The sequence below is a fragment of the Spermophilus citellus genome (assembly GCF_964194105.1).
Source record: "Spermophilus citellus genome assembly, chromosome: 9".
Taxonomy (NCBI): domain Eukaryota; kingdom Metazoa; phylum Chordata; class Mammalia; order Rodentia; family Sciuridae; genus Spermophilus; species Spermophilus citellus.
Window position 1 is genome coordinate 43,472,781 of NC_138191.1, and position 17,901 is coordinate 43,490,681.

The following is a 17,901-nucleotide window of genomic DNA, read 5'->3' on the forward strand; positions in this document are numbered from 1 at the left end:
ATTTCTTAGATTTGAAGTTTGGTATTAGGATATGACATATCCTAAGTGTTTCTCTAAGATAACTGACTCATTATGTATCAAGTAGAGCCATGTGAAAGTGTGTGTGTGTGTGTGTGTGTGTGTGTGTGTGTGTGCACATGCATGCATGTGTGTAAGCAAAAGGCAATGTGAATGAAAAGAGAATCAAAAAGGTTCAGGAAGTCCTGTGCTTAGTGCTTGGTTTGAAGTACCATACTAATTGCAGAACTTCCAAGACAGACATGAAAGGGACATGAAAACATTATCACATGAAAAAGGAGTGAATGATGCATGATGGTTAACCAGAGAAGAAATAAACCAGAGTCAAGATAGCTCTTTAACTATTTAAGATAGGAACTCAGAGACACTCAACATTGATGTTAAGAAAAGACTTTTGTAACAATTAAAAAACTGTCCAGCAATGGGCAAGACTGCCTTATGAAAAATATCCTAAAAATAAAGTATTTTTGAACACTTACTTTGTGACAGGTGTTATGCTAAACATATTGCATGAATTAGCTTATTCAATCCTCTCAAAATCCCTGTGAGGTAAGAACTTTTATTATCCTCACATTATGGAAGGGAAATGGGGTGTGGGAGAGGGTGGCTTATACTTTTTCAAGGTCACACAGCTAGTAAATGGAGGAATGGGATTTGATTCTAGAACATGTGTACCAAACTCCTAAATTTCTGACTGCCATGCCTGTGTATTTTAAACACTGTCTGATATGTCAAGAGATTTCTTCCTTGCAGGACTAGACCATTTCAGATACTCTCTAAAATTGTTCATCAAACCTCTGCCATATTGGTGACTGAAATGATGAACTGAACCCTCCTGGCCACTGGGTCTGTCACTTTCCTATTTTAACAGAGATGTAGAAAAGTTCAGAAGTCAAGAGAAGTCCAATAAAAACTAGGGGATGAATGGACAATTTGCCCTACAAGGCAAATCAAAGGAGGTTGCACTCCTTTGGCCAGGGACTGACTTGATAATCTTCACGATGCAAAGGGTTAGGTTTTACGTAAGTCATTTCCATGGAGTATATGATAAGACATCCATTTCTGTGAGACAGCTTGGCTGAAATGAGAAGGTCTTCCCAGTGAAAATGTCTTGAAATAAACAAGTCTTTGAAGCACAGTTATGGGTATAAGGTCTTGTTAGGATAGAAGCTCATGCTTTCAATAACAGTTGACCCCTGCTGCTTCTCTGGTGGCCTTGGCAAGTCAACCTGCCCCGAGGATGAGCCAGGGTGCTAGCAAGTATTTTTGAACTTCGTCCTCTTTCATCTGTCCCACTAAAGAATTCAGTAGACCCTGAAAATGAAATCTGAGCCATTTTTCTTTTGCGAAAGCTTTCAACTAAATTTGACAACGGTGGTGAGAGAGGTTCTCAGGTAGCCAGCCACAGGGTATTGCAATAAATAACCTTGTGAGACACCTTCCAAGTTTTCAGTCTCTGGCTCTCAACAGTTGAGTCTCCATTAATAAACTCGCCTTGAAAAATCAACACTTCCGCTCAACAGAGCTTTAATGTATTAATTTTAGGAGCAAGAAGTCAGATTTTTTTTTCTTCAGTGTAGAAAGAAACTGAACACCCTTGTAAAGAGATTTTTTTTTAACCTTTTGAGGGATTTCTTTTTTCAGCTTCATAGAAATTTTATCATAATTTCATGCCCCCACACTTCATGGCTTGTTACTTGGTCCATTACACTTAACTTGATAAGGTCCTGGTTCTTGTGATATTAGTTTTTAAGTTTGGCTTCTCACAGCTGCAGCTTTGAAGTGCCTGATAACATTTTTAGCCTTGCACAGAGCCAGTGGCTTTTTAGGTTCCCATTCTCCTGTGCTCATTGTCCTGCTATTCTCTTTACTTCTCACTGCATGGGTATATACTAACCTCGCCCTTTCTCTGCTTTTGAAAGCAAGCTAACCTTGGGCTTTTGCAGGTGATTAATCGTTCCATCCATGGAATTTGGCAAATTATTTGGGAAATAATCGCTTTTCTCCTTGAGCCTGTCAGAGTCTGATCTCCTTTGGATGGTTATTCAGGGATTTCGTATAAACATATGAGTGGCGCTGGGGCATCTCACACAGCTCCTGGGAGTACAGATAATACCTGTGCCTTTTCACACACACAAGAAAGCCCCTTGGTACCCAGAGGCCCTACAGTCATGCTTTTTATCTAGAAGCAGTCTCTCCCCATAACATCTGTGGTGGTCCCGGCTCAACTGCTGGAGCTTGGGAGAAGCCAGTTATTCCACTGAGAAGTGTTAGAATCTAGCTGAAATTAGATAGGAAAATGCTTCTGGAAAAAGCATATCTTGGGTTACCAGGGTGGGCAATGGGTTTGTAAATACCCCCCAAAATTTCTGAAAGTATTTATGGTCAGTTAGGATTGAGAGTTTTCAAGACTTTTGCTATTTCAAGAGGAAATTAACTTGGAGAAGGAGAAAAATCACCTATTGTTTGATCCACTTGGAAAATATTGTTTCTGTAATTTTTAAGAAGCATTTCCCAGAACAGTTCATGGGAAGGTAGAAGACTGATTTTAACAGGTGATCAGAATGCTGAAACACACTAACAAAGTAGAAAATAGGGACTAAAACTTAAGCTGCATTTTGAAGAGGAGTGGGACGATGGGTTAGAGGAGTAAAATCACAATTGCAAGTGAAATTGAGAGGAACTATCAGCTCGTCATGCACAGAACATTGGATTAGGGAGCAAAGCTACTCACAGGTATTTGCAGTGCCTTTGGGGATGGGGAGATACGAGCCTGGACTCCAAGGTCGGCCCTGATAATTCTTCTTGCATTTCCCACAGTCTGGACCTGTAGTGTTGTGCTCACATTCACATGTCAGTTTGCTGTTGTCATACACACACACAGTGGCATGGAGATTACACTTGCACCTAGGCAGAGAGAGACAAAGAGTTCACTGTCAGTCAGGTTGGTCTCAGTGGTCTAGCTCCTAGGGTTGTGGCTCTCAGAACGTACAGTGCTTTATTGCTGTGCAGAGTTCAGTAAATGTAGATTTACAGGCCCAGCCCTCAGCATCTTCAACAAGTGCCTTTGGGGGAAGGGTACTTTTATGGTGCAGACTGTTTTCGTTTTATACTTTGAGGGTCTAATCCCAGTCAATTGGGGGAAGGCCTAAAGCTTTCACCAAGCTGTGCTTGGAAAACAGTTGTTCCTAACAGGTCTCCAAAACATTGCCATGAGGGAGAGGGTTTTCTGTGACATTGTCAAATCTATGACAATTTTGTCTGAGTTCATCTGGTTTTAAAGAACAATATTATCTTCTCTTTTCTTCAAATCATTAGGGCAAATTTTGTTTGTATAGAATAAACCATTGAAATAATTTGCCATTTCATGACTCTATAGACCCAAAAGGTTTAATCAGATGTTTTTCATTCTGGGCTCAAAATGACATTTCCTCAGATCAGAAGAGTTTTTCTACTAAGTCTTCTAACTGACCTGGGGGGAGGTTACACAGTAATCCTCAGAAACTTTCCATTCACAGCAAATAAGGTCATCACAAAGGTCTCTCAGAAACAGGCCCAAATGACTCTAATAAAAGATGCTTAGAATCCTAGAAAATAAAACCCTACATGTGGCACAGGTTTGAAGTCATTAGTGAAGGCTTTGCCTTTGCTGTCTCTGAATAAAGCTGTGATATATGAGAGGCAACAATGGTATACACAATTTCCACAAAAGATGCATTCCCATATTTGAAGTCTTTGACTATAAAATTGCAAAGGCCAACTTGATATTTGTTGAGGCAGCAGGTTATAAATTTTATCCCACGAAGCATGGGGCCTCATCCTCTGGAAAGGTGAAACCTAAGTTGACAGAATGACCATGACCACAGGTCAGAGTAATGTATGTCAGAAGAGATGTGTCCACACAGAGAGAGCCTGGGCACTCAGACAAAATGATTAAATACCAAGATGGGCCAGAATCAGAACTTGAAATTGAAATGGTGTGTGTGTGTGTGTGTGTGTGTGTGTGTGTGTGTGAGAGAGAGAGAGAGAGAGAGAGAGAGAGAGAGAGAGAGAGAGAGAGAGAATGAGCCTCCTTCTTCTAGGAATAAGAACAAAAATATAGAAATTCAAGTTTCATAATGATGAAGAAATACAGTAACATTTATGTTTTTCTTTATGAGCAGATGCTGTAAACCAGGAAATGTAATAAAATATTCTTTCTCAGGTAGGGAAATGAAATTCCTAAGCAACTGATACTGGTTTCTATAATGTCTGTATAGCAATGGCTGAGTTTTGCCTCTGATGAACTGTTTGAAACACTGACCTATACTTATGGTAAGGAAGAGAAGGAATGGCTAAGACTATTGCAAAGAGCTGCTGGGCTCCTGCCTATTGAGAAGTTGTAGCTCTGAAAGCAGCAGCCATCTGCTCAGATCTTTTGGGAAGACCAAGCTTCCTTAAGATCTGCTACAATTTTTAATAGTTCTAGCTACCCTCTGCCCTCTGCATACTTGTGATCTGCAATAAACAGGAAGGTTGCCACTTAAACAATGCCTATTTAACTTAGATATATAAACAGCACTTTTGAAGATTAACATTTCCACAGTTTTTTAGAAAGACAGGAGAAAAACAATTCAGTTAAATAGACAGTGTTTAATTATGAGCTGGGTCCTATAATAATCTCCTACGGACACGCAGTTACTTGTGCCACTTTGTTTATTAAAGGATCTTTCTCTTTCCCAACATTAGCACCTTTATTTATGGGTGTGCTTATGAATATGGAGGATGTTTTTAACCTAAGTGATAGAAGCACCAGCTGATACTGCCTTAGCACCCTATCTGGTGTTAAAAATTCCAAATGAGGAAATGAACAATGTGACCCCAAAGAATATGCTGGTTTCATGTGTGAAGAAGACCAAGAATGATACTAGAAATTGTCAATTGGGTTACATATCTTATAACCATTCATAGTTCCATGCCTGTAGCTACTCTCTGAGCGACAGTCAACTTCCATTCTAAAGACATGATACTAACTGAGAAAATATTATTTGAATAACAGAAGGTGAAAGGGGAATGGATACTGTTAGTATTATTTTTCTCAGATTTCTTCCAATGAGTCACCCATTCTCACCTGTCTGAAAGCTTCTGTAAGCTTATTACTCATTCAGACCGCTATCCATTCAATTTATAAGCCTTCTTTCTTTCTTTATTTTTTTGTTGATGTTTTTTGTTTTTGAGATGGTGAGGATATATCTTTAAATTGCCTAAACTGGCTCAGATTTGTGATCCTCCTGCCTCAGCCTTCTGAGTGGATGGGATTATAGGTGTGTGTCACCATTCTCCATTTACCCTTCCTTAAAATGTTTTCTGACCACTGTAGATACCCAGAGCTTTACACTTTTGATTTTGTTAATTACTTCTGTGTGCTTGGTTTGGTTAATTGTTACATTGTTACTTTAAGTCTCTTTGTGCTTTTGGATTATTATTATTACTATCATTATTTTGCTCATTGCACAGCTTCACCCATCTTATAGGGAGGGTATATGAAAATGCACCTTGTGCCTAGTCTTCTATGGGTCCTTCCTTAATACCTCCTCTCCCCTCTTGAGTTTCCTACCTTTGCCATCTTCATTTTCTCATCTCTATCTCACTCTGTTCAACTGACCTCAGCTCATTGTCAAGAGCACCCATATTGACAATCCAGTGCATACTTTTCCTCTTGGTATTTGATGCCAGTGTAACTGACTCTGGACCACTTCCTTTCCTCTAATGCTTTTTCACTAGACACTCCAGCTCATTTCAAGGATCCCCTTCTGCCTGCCCTCTGCCCCTGTTGTTCTTTGGGTTCTGGCCCAACACTGCCAGCTCACTCTGCTTGGGCACTCTTTCCTAGGTTGTCCCTTCCTTTTCCATTTGTGGTCCTCATTTTCCTTTGAGTTATAGACTTTTTCAAAGCAGTTTGTATCCTCCTCCTCCGCAACTCTCAAGTAAAAATATAGAATAAATTCAAGCACTGGAAAACATTTTAAAAGATTCAGAGATTCTCTGTTTCCTGTAGGGAATAAAGAACACCCTTCTCTTATCCCCAGGTAAAGAATATCTAAATGTTGCATCTGTATCTGTATCACTGGTCTCTCTCTAGATTTCAGATTTATTGATCAAAATGCCTCCTGGAGTCAGGTGTAGTGACTCCAGCTACAGGGAAGGCTGAGTCAGGAGGATCACAAGTTTTAGGCTAGACTGGGCAACTTAGTGGGACTTTGTCTCAAAATAAATAATAAGAGTTGGGAGTTTAGCTCTATGCTCTGTGTCATGGCTCCCAAGCCCCTCCTCCAGCTTCCTGGTACGACTCCTAACTCTACATTAACTTCATTGACTAACTCTACATTGCCTTCTAGTAATCTTATAAGCTATTTCTTTTGTCTAAACCATTCTCCTTGCCTACCCCAACCTCTTTTTTTTATTTGGATAACTCTTTCTATTAGATATTAACTTGGTTATCTCAGGGCCTGACTCCTAGTTGATATTTATAAAAACAACCTGCCAGGTTGGGGTTCAGTGGTAGAGTGCTTATGTAGCATGTACAAGGAAGGCACTGGGTTTGATCCCTAGGATAGCAGAACAATAAGTAAATAAAAATAGATCTGTCTATCAACTATCTGAATACTTTCCAGCCTTCGAGGATGCTTTTCTGGTGTGCTTCCATGACACTTGGCAAAGCTATTTGTATAATGAAGCCCATGATACCTCGGCTACAGATATGGGCTGTATTTTAATTGCTGATTTTTCCATTAACCTCACTAGAGCATAAGCTTCTGGGAGGCAGCAGTCATATCTGCCTTGTTTATTGCAAAATCCTTAATATGTATCAAGGTGCTTGACACTTAGTAGGTGCTCAAAAAATATCTGGTGATTAAACAAATCAATAATAAACAAGTAAACTCCCTGAAAGTAGGAACTCCATTTGCATGTGCTACCGTTTCTAGTATGGCAGTGGGTTAATAATAGAGAATTCATGGGCATTATACCAAGTCAAGCTCTCCAAGATGTATATTCAAAACGGCCACATGCCCTCATTATTATTTTTCATTATTAATTTCATATTGGGCAAAGAGAATTCTATAACATTGGTGAGAGCTGGTAAACCCAATTTATTTTATACTCTAGAGAAATCACCAAATGACGGAAACTGAACATAAGAGCTACTCTAAAACAATCCCTGAAGACCCAGGAAGAGAACACAGCTCAAGAGAGAAAAATAAAGAATTTGTTTAGCACAATTATTTAGTGATGTGTGTATACTTTAGCTTCAACTCCTTATGCAAGGATAATCACCTTGGTTTAGTTGATGTTTAGGGGAGCACTGTTTGGACACTGGCTAAAACTTTAACTTTCCCAGCAGGAGGCCTGCTGACCTAGACCAGCTTTGGGGTTATTTTTTCCTGAACTCACTGTGACAATAATGTGCTGGGACAAAACATTGCCAGTGAGAGCTGAGGCACCATGACACTGGCTGGTGTTTGGAAAGAGTTTGCTTTCATTTTCCACACCTCAGTTTATTCTTATCACTCCTGTTCCAATCAGAAGCTAAAGTCCTTTATTGAGAGTCCTTGCCATAGTGGCTTTTCCTGCAAAGGAAAGAAATGACTCTCACAGTGCTGGGAGATTGCTCTCAATTCCTGGAGTTGTGACCTTCGGCCTTGTGATGGGTGGAGGGCAGGTTTCTTTGACAGCCCACTTGTCTCTGACAGATTCATTATCCATTTCCATGGCCATCCAATGCCCAGATCCACTGTCATAGTAGCAGGAGAGGTAAAGTACAAGTGGAGACCTAAAAGCCTATCACTATCCGATGTTCTGGAGAGCCAAGCCTAGTCAACAGTTCTGTTGATACACAGGAACCTCACACTAAGACACTGCAGACAGCATGAACTGATTTGCATGTACCTTGAAGATCTGCTTGTGAGGAAGTGAAAAATGACTGACACTGTCAAATAAGGGCCTCACTAAGATAGATTAAAGAAAGAGTGAGCTCTATCCTGTGATGCAAACTTAATGAACACCAGTGTGTTCTTGCTTTCAAACAGGTCTGTACTTCCTGTATTTTAGTGACCAGCTGTCATGAGTCAATTTAATCTTGCTTATAAAAAGGCTCCAACATTTAGTTCTGTGCCACCTGCCAGTAGGTATGAAAAACCCATGCAGTCTGCCTGGTTTTTCTTTATAACTTAATATATCTATTCTAGGAAGCGTGTTATCCGCCAGAATTTCCTGCCAGTTAGAGGTCTGTATAGTCTATTACTAATGCCTCAAATAGAGGTACTGAGACAAGAAAAAACTGGCTCTTTGAAAAGCAAAACAGGAAGGGAGGCCAGGTGTGCTGATGTGCAGGACAGGTTTGTGGCTACCTTTGCTCCAGGGAAGTCTTCACTATGGAGCGAATGAAGTTTGAGCTTCAGGGCTCTTTCAGGGCCCAGAGGAAGGCCCCAGCACTGTTTTCATTTGGCCATATTCTTTCTACAACTGGCACAGAGAAGATATTCATTATTTATTTATATTAATGGGCGACATTCCTACTGCATGGAGCACCACTCCCTCTCTCCCACCACCATGGAAAGGCTTCTTTCAGACACTACCTGGTTCTATCCCTGCTGCACCTCTAGCCTTAGGTTGGCACTAACCCATATAAATGCTTTTAGAAAAAGTGTTAGCACCAACACCGAAGCTCTGGAAATTTATTTTTTAAAAGGTGATCAATTATACAATGCCTCCTGATATTTTCACCCTTAACTTTTTTCTTTACACTGATGCATGAATTTCTGGCTCCTACCTCAACACATTGTTTGCAATGGAGATTTGCAGCAATATAACTTAGAGATTATGAGTTTCAATGCTGAAACTGGACAGTCTGAATTCAAACTCTGCCTTTGCCACTTACTGTGATGAGTAATTTTAACAAATGAACAGCCAAACAGAACTAACACTGACTGAGCACTTCTAACACCTGACCTTGTGCTAGAACCTTCTGCGTGTTCTGTACATTATTTTATACAGAGCTCACCGTGATCCCATGAGATTTATATTAATGATTACATATGGTGTGTTTGAATATTAGGGGGTTATAAAAATCCAAGAACAAGATGGAACAGTGGTTGTGACCATGAGCAATCTGCCTCCAGAACTCTGCTCTCGTCTTCACAGAGGGCAGGATGTCTTTTTAAGTATGGCTGAGGCTTAGTCACTTCATCTACTAATCAGGGACAACAAATGCCCATGTGTCAAAGAAGTGAACAAAATTATGCACATAAGCCTTTAGAACAACAGCTGACACAAAGTTCTGAATAAATGTTCTTTCAATTATTTCTTTAATTACTTCATCTAGTACTACTGACTGGACTGATTCATGTTTCAGATATTAGTTAATGATAATCTATGGAGAGAAGCTTTAGAGGTTCCATAGGGATTCAAAAACAGAATAAAATACAGAATTCTAAGAACATGAAATATGTTAAATAGGTAAGAAGACAACTATAGATATCTACAGACCATAAACAGGGCAATACTTTCTATAACTAATCATGACAATATTGGGAAGGGGTAATAACACTTGTATATACTGATGAGGATGCTTTGCCCTAAACCATCAGAGAGGCAGACTCTACCATTGAAGGCAAATAGAAGAAATAAAACTGCTATGTTTTGGATAACTGTCCTTCAAAAGTCCCCAGGGTGACACTATTGGGAGGTGGTAGAACATTTAAGAGATGGGGCCCAGTGGGAGGGACTTAGTTCATTAAGGGCTTACCCTAAAGGAGATTTTGGGACCCTGGCCCTCTCTTTCTCTTTTGCTTCCTGGTCATGATGTGAATGGTATTGCTCTTGCTTTGCTCCCACCACCACACTTTGCCTCATTAGGAGCCCAAAGCAATTGTACACTTGATTAAAGGTAGAAACTCCAAAACTGTAAGCTAAATTAACCTTTTTATCTTATAATTTAACTACTTCAGTTATTTCATTATAATGATGGAAAGCTGACTAATACAACAGGCAACACTATGAAGGCCAACTTTGTACCTGGAACTGTAACAGATATTTTATGTACATTATTATAACTCAGGGGTGCAGTGAGCCCTGGCTCTCAGGCAATGTCCAATGAAGCTAGGGGAAGGTGGGTCAATGAGGTGGTGTGGAGCATAAGCAAACACCCCAGCACGTATCTAGCAGGTACAAAGAAAGAGAAATAGAAGTCCACTTTGTTTAAGGCACTATAAAGCTGAGTAAATCTGAACATACATTTGGGCACAGAGATATAGTGAGCATCTTCTAAATATGTTATTTTTATCATTATGTTATTTATATTAGTAAGCATAATATTACAACAAAAACCCAAATCATCAAATGTCAAATGGGCCTGAACTGATCATGGTCCCATGAGGAAAGAGAGGGCTCCAATCTTTCCAGCTGTCTACTAACCCATCCTCATGAATAAAAGTGAACTCTGATGCTAGCTTATCACCAGTAAGCAAAAAATGTTTTCAGAAGATGTAATTTTCCAAAATGTACATTGCCTTAAGTTCAAGGTGAAATGGAGACTGGCTTCTAACATAATTTTTGAAAGCAGGTACATATTTACACACCAACAGAAAATGTGGACAACCAACTTGTGTTTAGGACTCCAGGAAGCAGCCTGCAAGTCAAGAGGGCAGGTTTCCATACATCTCTTGAGACTTCTTCACACGCCTAGGGAGTATTAATATGGCCCCTGGTCAATGGGGCTTTTCTCTTTTGAGCTCTGTTTTTTGGGAGAATTATTTTTGTAAGCCGATTGGTATAGACTTTTTGTTTTTTTGGTTGAAGCAGAGAAATCGACTGCTACAGAGCTTTCTCTGGAAATATAAAATAAAAATGATGATTTTGATCGGTTCTTCACAGACACTGTGATCTTATGGTCTGGTGCACTCTTCTCTTTCTTTTTTTTTAAATATATAAGGCAATTGGTTTGCCCCCAAAGTTGATGAAATAAGGACCAAAGAGTCTTCTTGAACATTTAGGAAATAAATGACTTAGACATCCTCCTGTCATTTAAAAAATCCTCTAAAAGTTCCCTTTAAATCCTACTTGAGATCCTAAACTTGTCAATAGTGAACTATCTGATTGCATGATTCACTAAACTGCTGGTTATTTCAGATAATATTAAAAATAGCCCTTTTCTATTTTCAAGCTAGCAAGGGAGGCTACAGTACTATGGCATTAAAGTAAAAATAGGAGCTTATAAATTTGAGATAATGCCCTGTCTGAGATTGGTTCTGGGATACGATGATGCTGTGTGACCATTTATGAAACTCACAGGTATCTGGTTAGATAAGGAGTTCTGAAGGATGAAGGCTATCACAGATAATTGCTGAAATCCAGACCGCCACACTCATCTGCATAAGCAATTGTTCTGAACATTGAGAGGTAAAGATCTTGTTAATTTAAAACCAACTCAATGCCAATTAGCAATTAATAGATGACTCTAGATGTTTAATGTATGTGCATGGGTGGGACACTATGTTGCACGACTTTTTGCAAAAACAGAAAACTTAGGGGTCTAAGTTCCAGAAACACAAATATTCAGAGTTCAAGTGTCCAGACTTTATAGTAAGGCAGTATGGTGTTGGGTGCTTGCACTCTGCCAAAAGAGGAGCCTGAGTTCCAGTTCTGACTTCACTATGAACCCGCTGGGAGCCCAAACTGAGTTTCCTCAGCTTTTACGTGGGATCACTTAATACCTAAAATACAGAGTTGCTGTGAAGGCTGATGAAATAGCCCTAGCAATTATAAAGATTGTTCTGATGCATTCAAGCTATTTTCACACATCTTATCCATTCTGAGGTCTGAGATAATCAACCGCTATATTAGACTTTTTTTTTCCTTCTTACAGAACCACATAAGTGAAATGTCTCTTTCTCCTAGCTTTTTATTTCCAATTTGATGTGAACTAAACCATGATAATTTCTTATATACTTTGTTGGATTAAACAATATAATTTTCCCTTTCTTTCTAGAGGAAGCTGGAATAAAAGAAAAATAGAGCAGGAAAAAAACCTAATGTTCTCTTGGGGTTTGCAAATCCACAGAGTGAAGTCAGTTGCTGGCTAGAGGGCTGACACCTTAGCCATCTGACATTTTAAGATTCCTTTAGCAAGTTAAATTGTCAGGTTTGGAAAGCTGTTTAATATGTATACTTGTCCACTTAAGAAAGGGCTTATTTCTGCAGATGGTTACATTAGAGTCTGATTAAAAATGGAGCAGGCTGAACAAATAGTTCTATGACTAAAGAGGCTAAAATGTCAAACCTGTGTAAAAGAGTACTCTTTCACTACAGCAACCTTATTCTATACTTTTACTTTTCACTACAAAATTTGAGAGGAAATTGAATTAGATTCCCATGGGTGGTATGGAAAATTGGGGGAAATAGCTTTCTTCCAAATTTCCCTTCCTGAGAAACAAAATAATATCCAAGAGAGGAGACTGTACCTAGCAAAGCCTTTGTTTTTCCCCCTTATTTTGTGGCCTACTTTTGTTAACAAGCCTTGAAAAAGTTGAATTTTTAAAGACAAAGGAAATTTTTAAAGACAAAGGAAAAAAATCAGCTCCAGGGATCAGAAGAAAAGCCAGACTGAGTCCATCAACCCATTCAATCTTTCTGGATAAATTGATTGGTTCAAAGAAGAGAACATGACCTACTTCCTATGTAAACTAGCCCTGGGGCCTTTGCTGAGGTCAAGAGAGGGAGAGAAGTCCTTGTGTATATATAGTGGAAGGCAAATGTGGAAATGCTCAAGATAATTATGGCCAGAATATAAGGAATCCTAACTTGGAATAATGTCAAGGCAGAGAGGGGGTAAAATAGGTATGACCACATGCTGATGACCTCAATCAACCCATCTTCCAGCTTGTCTGAATCTAGTTGGGTTCTGAATTCCTAGTTGTGTGAAACAAAATAGTCTATATCTTATTTAAACAAATTTAAATTGTCTGTTCTTTCACTTGCAACCAAACGATCTTGACTAACACAACCCATTAGAGAAAGGGTACACCATGTTACTTCTCCTTGACTCCACCAGCTCTCATGTTGATTGAGCTAGACTGGATATGTGACTCCAAAGCAGTTAAGATCTGGATTGGGCAGCAGGCTGACACTGATGGCCTAGATTAGAAATATAAGTTGGGCCAACCAGATTTTTCTGTATAGGATTTAGCATGGGTAACTGGAGAAATGTTATCAGTAGGAAGTGGGTATTACACTAGACAATTTCAAAGCCCACGGGAGCTTATTCCAGTTCTAATTTAATATGATTTAATGTGATGCTTAGATGTGTGTGTGTGTGTGTGTGTGTGTGTGTGTGTGTGGTGTGTGTGTGTGTAAAATGAACTGGATTTTTAAAGTCAAGGTTAACCGTATTATACTTTAGAGGATCTGAGTCCACCCTTCATTACTTTTCAGAGGTATGACCGTAAGCCAGTGGCTTTGCTTCTCTAAATCGAGACAACAATCATCTATATTCTCTTTATTTTTTTTAACTACTGGATATTGAAGCCAGGAGTTGTCTACCTTCCATTTTTTTCAATTTTATTGTGAGATATGATCTCACTAAGTCACGGAGGCTGGCCTCGAACCTGTGATCCTGTGTCTCAGCCTCCTGAGTTGCTGGGATTATAGGTGTGTGCCACTGGGTCCTGCTGTTAATTGAGTTTTTGTTGTAACTTTTGAATGAGTTGACATGTTAAACATCATCACAAATCACTCATAAGCAGAAATTCCATCAGAGTTAATTTCTGTCCAATGTCATCATTAATCATTACGAAATATTTGTTAAACATTCACAATATATAAGACCTTGTGACTGAATATTGTCCACAGAAGGCAGGGACCTATTGTTTCAATTCAACTGCTCTAGGGTAATTATAATTTTCTCATTTTTGTTTCACACTTAACAGAAGGATGAAAAGTGCCTTTGTTGCAGGGTGAGGCATAGTGTGGATGAATGGGATAAGGATGTGATGGGCAGGGATAAGTCCCTTGTTTCTGAACAGAGCCTTTCATGGGTCCCGTTGGATAGTGAGCTCTTCACAAGTCTAACTGTAAGATCATCAAATTCCATCATCTTATGATGGAAATGTAGAAACACAGGATGAGTGATGTATCAACAATGATAACAATAATAAATTATCCAGTACTACTGAACTTATTCTATATTTATTTATTGTACTGAGGAGTGAACCCAGTGGTGCTCTACCACGGAGCTACATCCCCAGCCCATTTATTTATTTATTTATTTATTTATTTATTTATTTATTTATATTTTGAGATAGGTTCTAAGTTGCTGAAGCTGGCCTGGAATTTATCATTCTGTTGCTCCCTGAGCTGATAGGATTACAGGTGTGTGCCGCCACACCTGGATATTCTGTGTTTAAATGGGCATTCATTAAAGCACATTTTCCTAATAGTGTTTTATTTCACCAATATAGAAACTTTGTGAGAAAGACAGGCAGATATCACTTTCTTCATTTTACATATAAAAATAAATACTCAGCCCCAGAGGCTTTACATGCAGTGGGATATAAAATCAAACTTGTGTTAATATGGAAACACAATGGTCTAGCTCCTCACACACTACCTGCCCCTTCTCACCTGCTCTCTTCCATTAGCAATATTAAACATAGTAAGGCAACTTTGTTTTTCTTCGAGTGTGTAAAAATTGGGATCTTTTTGCCTTGCTTTTAATTGCCAAAGATTTCCACCTTGGTTTTAATGGGTTATCAAATCCTTTGATGCAAGAGAAAGAGAAGGGAATAGGATTTTGATCGTGAAGAGGTAAAAACTGTGTAGTGTAACCATCATTGTCTGAAATTTTGCTGTGCCCTCTCACTGAAGGCAGCATCAATGTCCCCAACAGCCAGCTTCCTGGGCTCTGGCCTCTTGCCTTGGCATGCCTAGTGCTTGGTCAATCAGCTGAACAAACGAGAGGTGAATCCATTTCCCAGGAACAACCTACACAGGAGGAATGGCTGTTTGGGTTTTCTGTCCTCTATTGACCTCCTTTCCTGCTCTATTCCCCCATACCCTCACAATGCCTTCTGGAATTATTTCCCAAATATACTATCTAGATCACATCCTTGTCTCTAATCCACACCTAGGAGGACAGAAAAGAAGGAGCCAGAGGAGAGTCACTAGTCTGCAAGGTGGACCACAGGGAGGACAATGATTGTCCATGACATGTTAGGTCAAAAACCTTAGCAATCAATCATGAGTCTCTGCAGGAGGAAGATGTTCTCAAACATTTATTTCTAATTCTGGGGACCCCTTAGTAGGCACTAAGGGGTAGGGCGTTTTCTTTATGGAACAAGGCTTCACTGATTTCTGAATCCCTCTGGGGTTATTGAGAAAGGAACCCCAACCCTCTAGAAGCTAACACATACAGCCTATGAAAGCTCTAATAATAGGGTGGTAGTTAGGAAAACACCCTCCCTATGTATAACAACTCGTCCAAATGGATTAGAATCAAAACGTGTATCCAGGCCTTCTATCTCACAAGTCCAAAGTGCTTCAATTTAAATTCTGGCTACACTGCTTGCTAACAGGTTAAACGTGGACAGGTTACATAATTTTTATAGCTCTCAGTTTCTTCGTCTGCAAAATTAGATAATAACAGTACCTACATCCTAAGGTGGCTAAGAAGAGCAACACATTGTTGTCTTTGAAGGCCTGGCATGTAGCAAGTGTTTGCTGTAGTTATCACCAGCTTCATTATTATATCATCATCTTCATCATTCCTGCCATCCTTCTGGTTGAGGGAAGGAAAGCTAAAGGGGCTCTAGGGCAAGCAAGTCTTCCAAATTCCTGGCTGGCAGAGTTCAAGGTAGTACTAGTGTTAACATTATCATACTCAAGGTTCTCAGTACAGTCAGCTAACAGAGAACACAGAATCTTCCAATAACACTAATATTTTTCTCTCGCGCGAACCGTGTGGTTTGGACACTTTTAAACTTTCAGGTGCTTGAACCAAATGTGAAGGATGCTGTTGATCCCAGATCCTCAGGGAGCAAGAATATGTCATCTGAAACTAAGGCAGAAGATTCTGGAAGTCTCACAGACTGAAGGTCTTTAGGATTCCATTGAAATGGCCATAGAAATGAAGTGACCTCTGCTTTTTGTAATAAAAGCCACATGAGATGGTGACAATAACTGCTACTGTTTGGTCCCAGGCCTTGAGGTTTCCTTCATCAGAGGGCCCGCCTGAAGAGCATCCCTGCAACAAAAGCAAATGGAAATTGCCTCTCCTGCAGGATTGGAAATATCAAATGCAGAGTGTGGTGTAGCCTTTTAATCCACAGGGTAGCAAAGTAAAGGTCAATTACCTCACTTAGAGAAATGAAAGGCATGTAGTAAAAGTCAAATAGATATGCCGTTAGATAATGTATTTCAAGCATGAAAATGAGGATTTTCTATTGCAGGGTTATTTTTAATGCACTGGTAAACACAAGAGCTTTATGACAAAGAAAAAGATACAAAGTTGACAGTGAATCTGCCTGACAGAGTGCCCTCCCTTGGATGCATGATAGGTGGGTCTTCCTTGATTGGTGTCTGGACCCTGTGGGAAGCAGGCAGGCTGGCCCCACCCCTGCCAGACAGAGCCAGGAGGATCAGGAGCTTCTGCTGGTGGCTCTGGGGATTTAAGGCTGTCAAGACATTCTTGTCTGTGCCAGACCAGACACTCTGTCTCTAGCCTGTCCTGACCTGTGAACCTGTCCCTGGAGTTCTTCTCCTTCCCTAGACATTCTTCTCTTAGTCCTGACATTGGTTTAGCACCCAATCTGCTCTCTTGCATTGATGAAATTGGTTTAACAATCTTATTTCCCACGTTGCTGATTGTGACTCTATTCCAAGGTTGCTCTGTGCCTCAGATGTCCCAGACTTGAATCTTCACTTTGAAGCAAGATTAATGCACATCCACTGTGGTATCAAAGATTTATTAATAACTCCATTTGGTCTTGAGTTTGCATTCTGATCACTCTTTAAGAAGGTGCTCTTCCCCTTAAAGAACCACCCAGCTATGTCTCTGGATATATGCTGGCCCAGGAAGTGCCCTTAGTTTTTCACCTCATCAGAAACATCCTTCAGGGTCAGTGACAGTAAACAGAGCTGGGACAAGGACATGCTTCTGTCGCTGATACTGGAGCTGCCCAGGAGCTTGGGAAAACACTAGGAGCTTATTGACCACCAGTTAAGAAGCTGTGTCACTTTAGGCATGGTGTTTAATTTCCTTGAGCTGCAGTTTCCACATTGTAAGCCTTCAAAATAATTCCACTTTTTATTTATTTTTTCAAGTAAGCATGTACATTAACCAGGAACATGTATTTTGTAAAGAATGTATTTCAACATTAATTAAAATGCAAAATCATCACTTGGAGGCTATGCAAGAAACACTGACAATAGAGTTTATCTGTGGGGCAAAAAATCAACCTTCAATCTAAAAACCATTCTTTGGTGAGAGTTTTTTTTTTTAATCTGATGTAATGCAAATGCTTATCAACTTATTTTGGGAAAGCCTAATCCTTTGAAATAACTAAACATAAATGCTTCAGTTTGAGATGATAAGCTTTCTGGTTAGAGACATAAATTTGGTGTGTTTGCAGATGCAAATACCCAAAGTAACTTCCCAGTAAGTTACAGTTCATGTTGCCCTATGTTTAAAAATGCTCACTTGCCCTGGGGAAATAATGTGTATTGTTTTGTCCAAGCACTTGTTCATAGGAAATTAGGAGAGCATACAACAGAGGAGAAGAGTGGTGGTCTGGTTTCTTTTCCTTTTGTTTGAAAAAATGTCATAAAGAGGCACCGGACAACTTGGTGCACACA

At 39.6% G+C, this 17,901-nt stretch overlaps 1 protein-coding gene across 5 annotated transcripts in view; it reads right to left on the reverse strand.

The window, feature by feature from the left end:
* NTNG1 (netrin G1) overlaps window positions 1-17,901 on the reverse strand; it is a 343,409-nt gene that overhangs the window by 86,660 nt on the left and 238,848 nt on the right. For all 5 annotated transcript variants that reach the window (XM_081306139.1, XM_081306138.1, XM_081306136.1 and 2 more), the window contains exon 3: window positions 2,753-2,925. In XM_081306139.1, coding sequence (XP_081162265.1) covers window positions 2,753-2,925 — 173 coding nt within the window. The remainder of the gene's footprint in view (window positions 1-2,752; window positions 2,926-17,901) is intronic.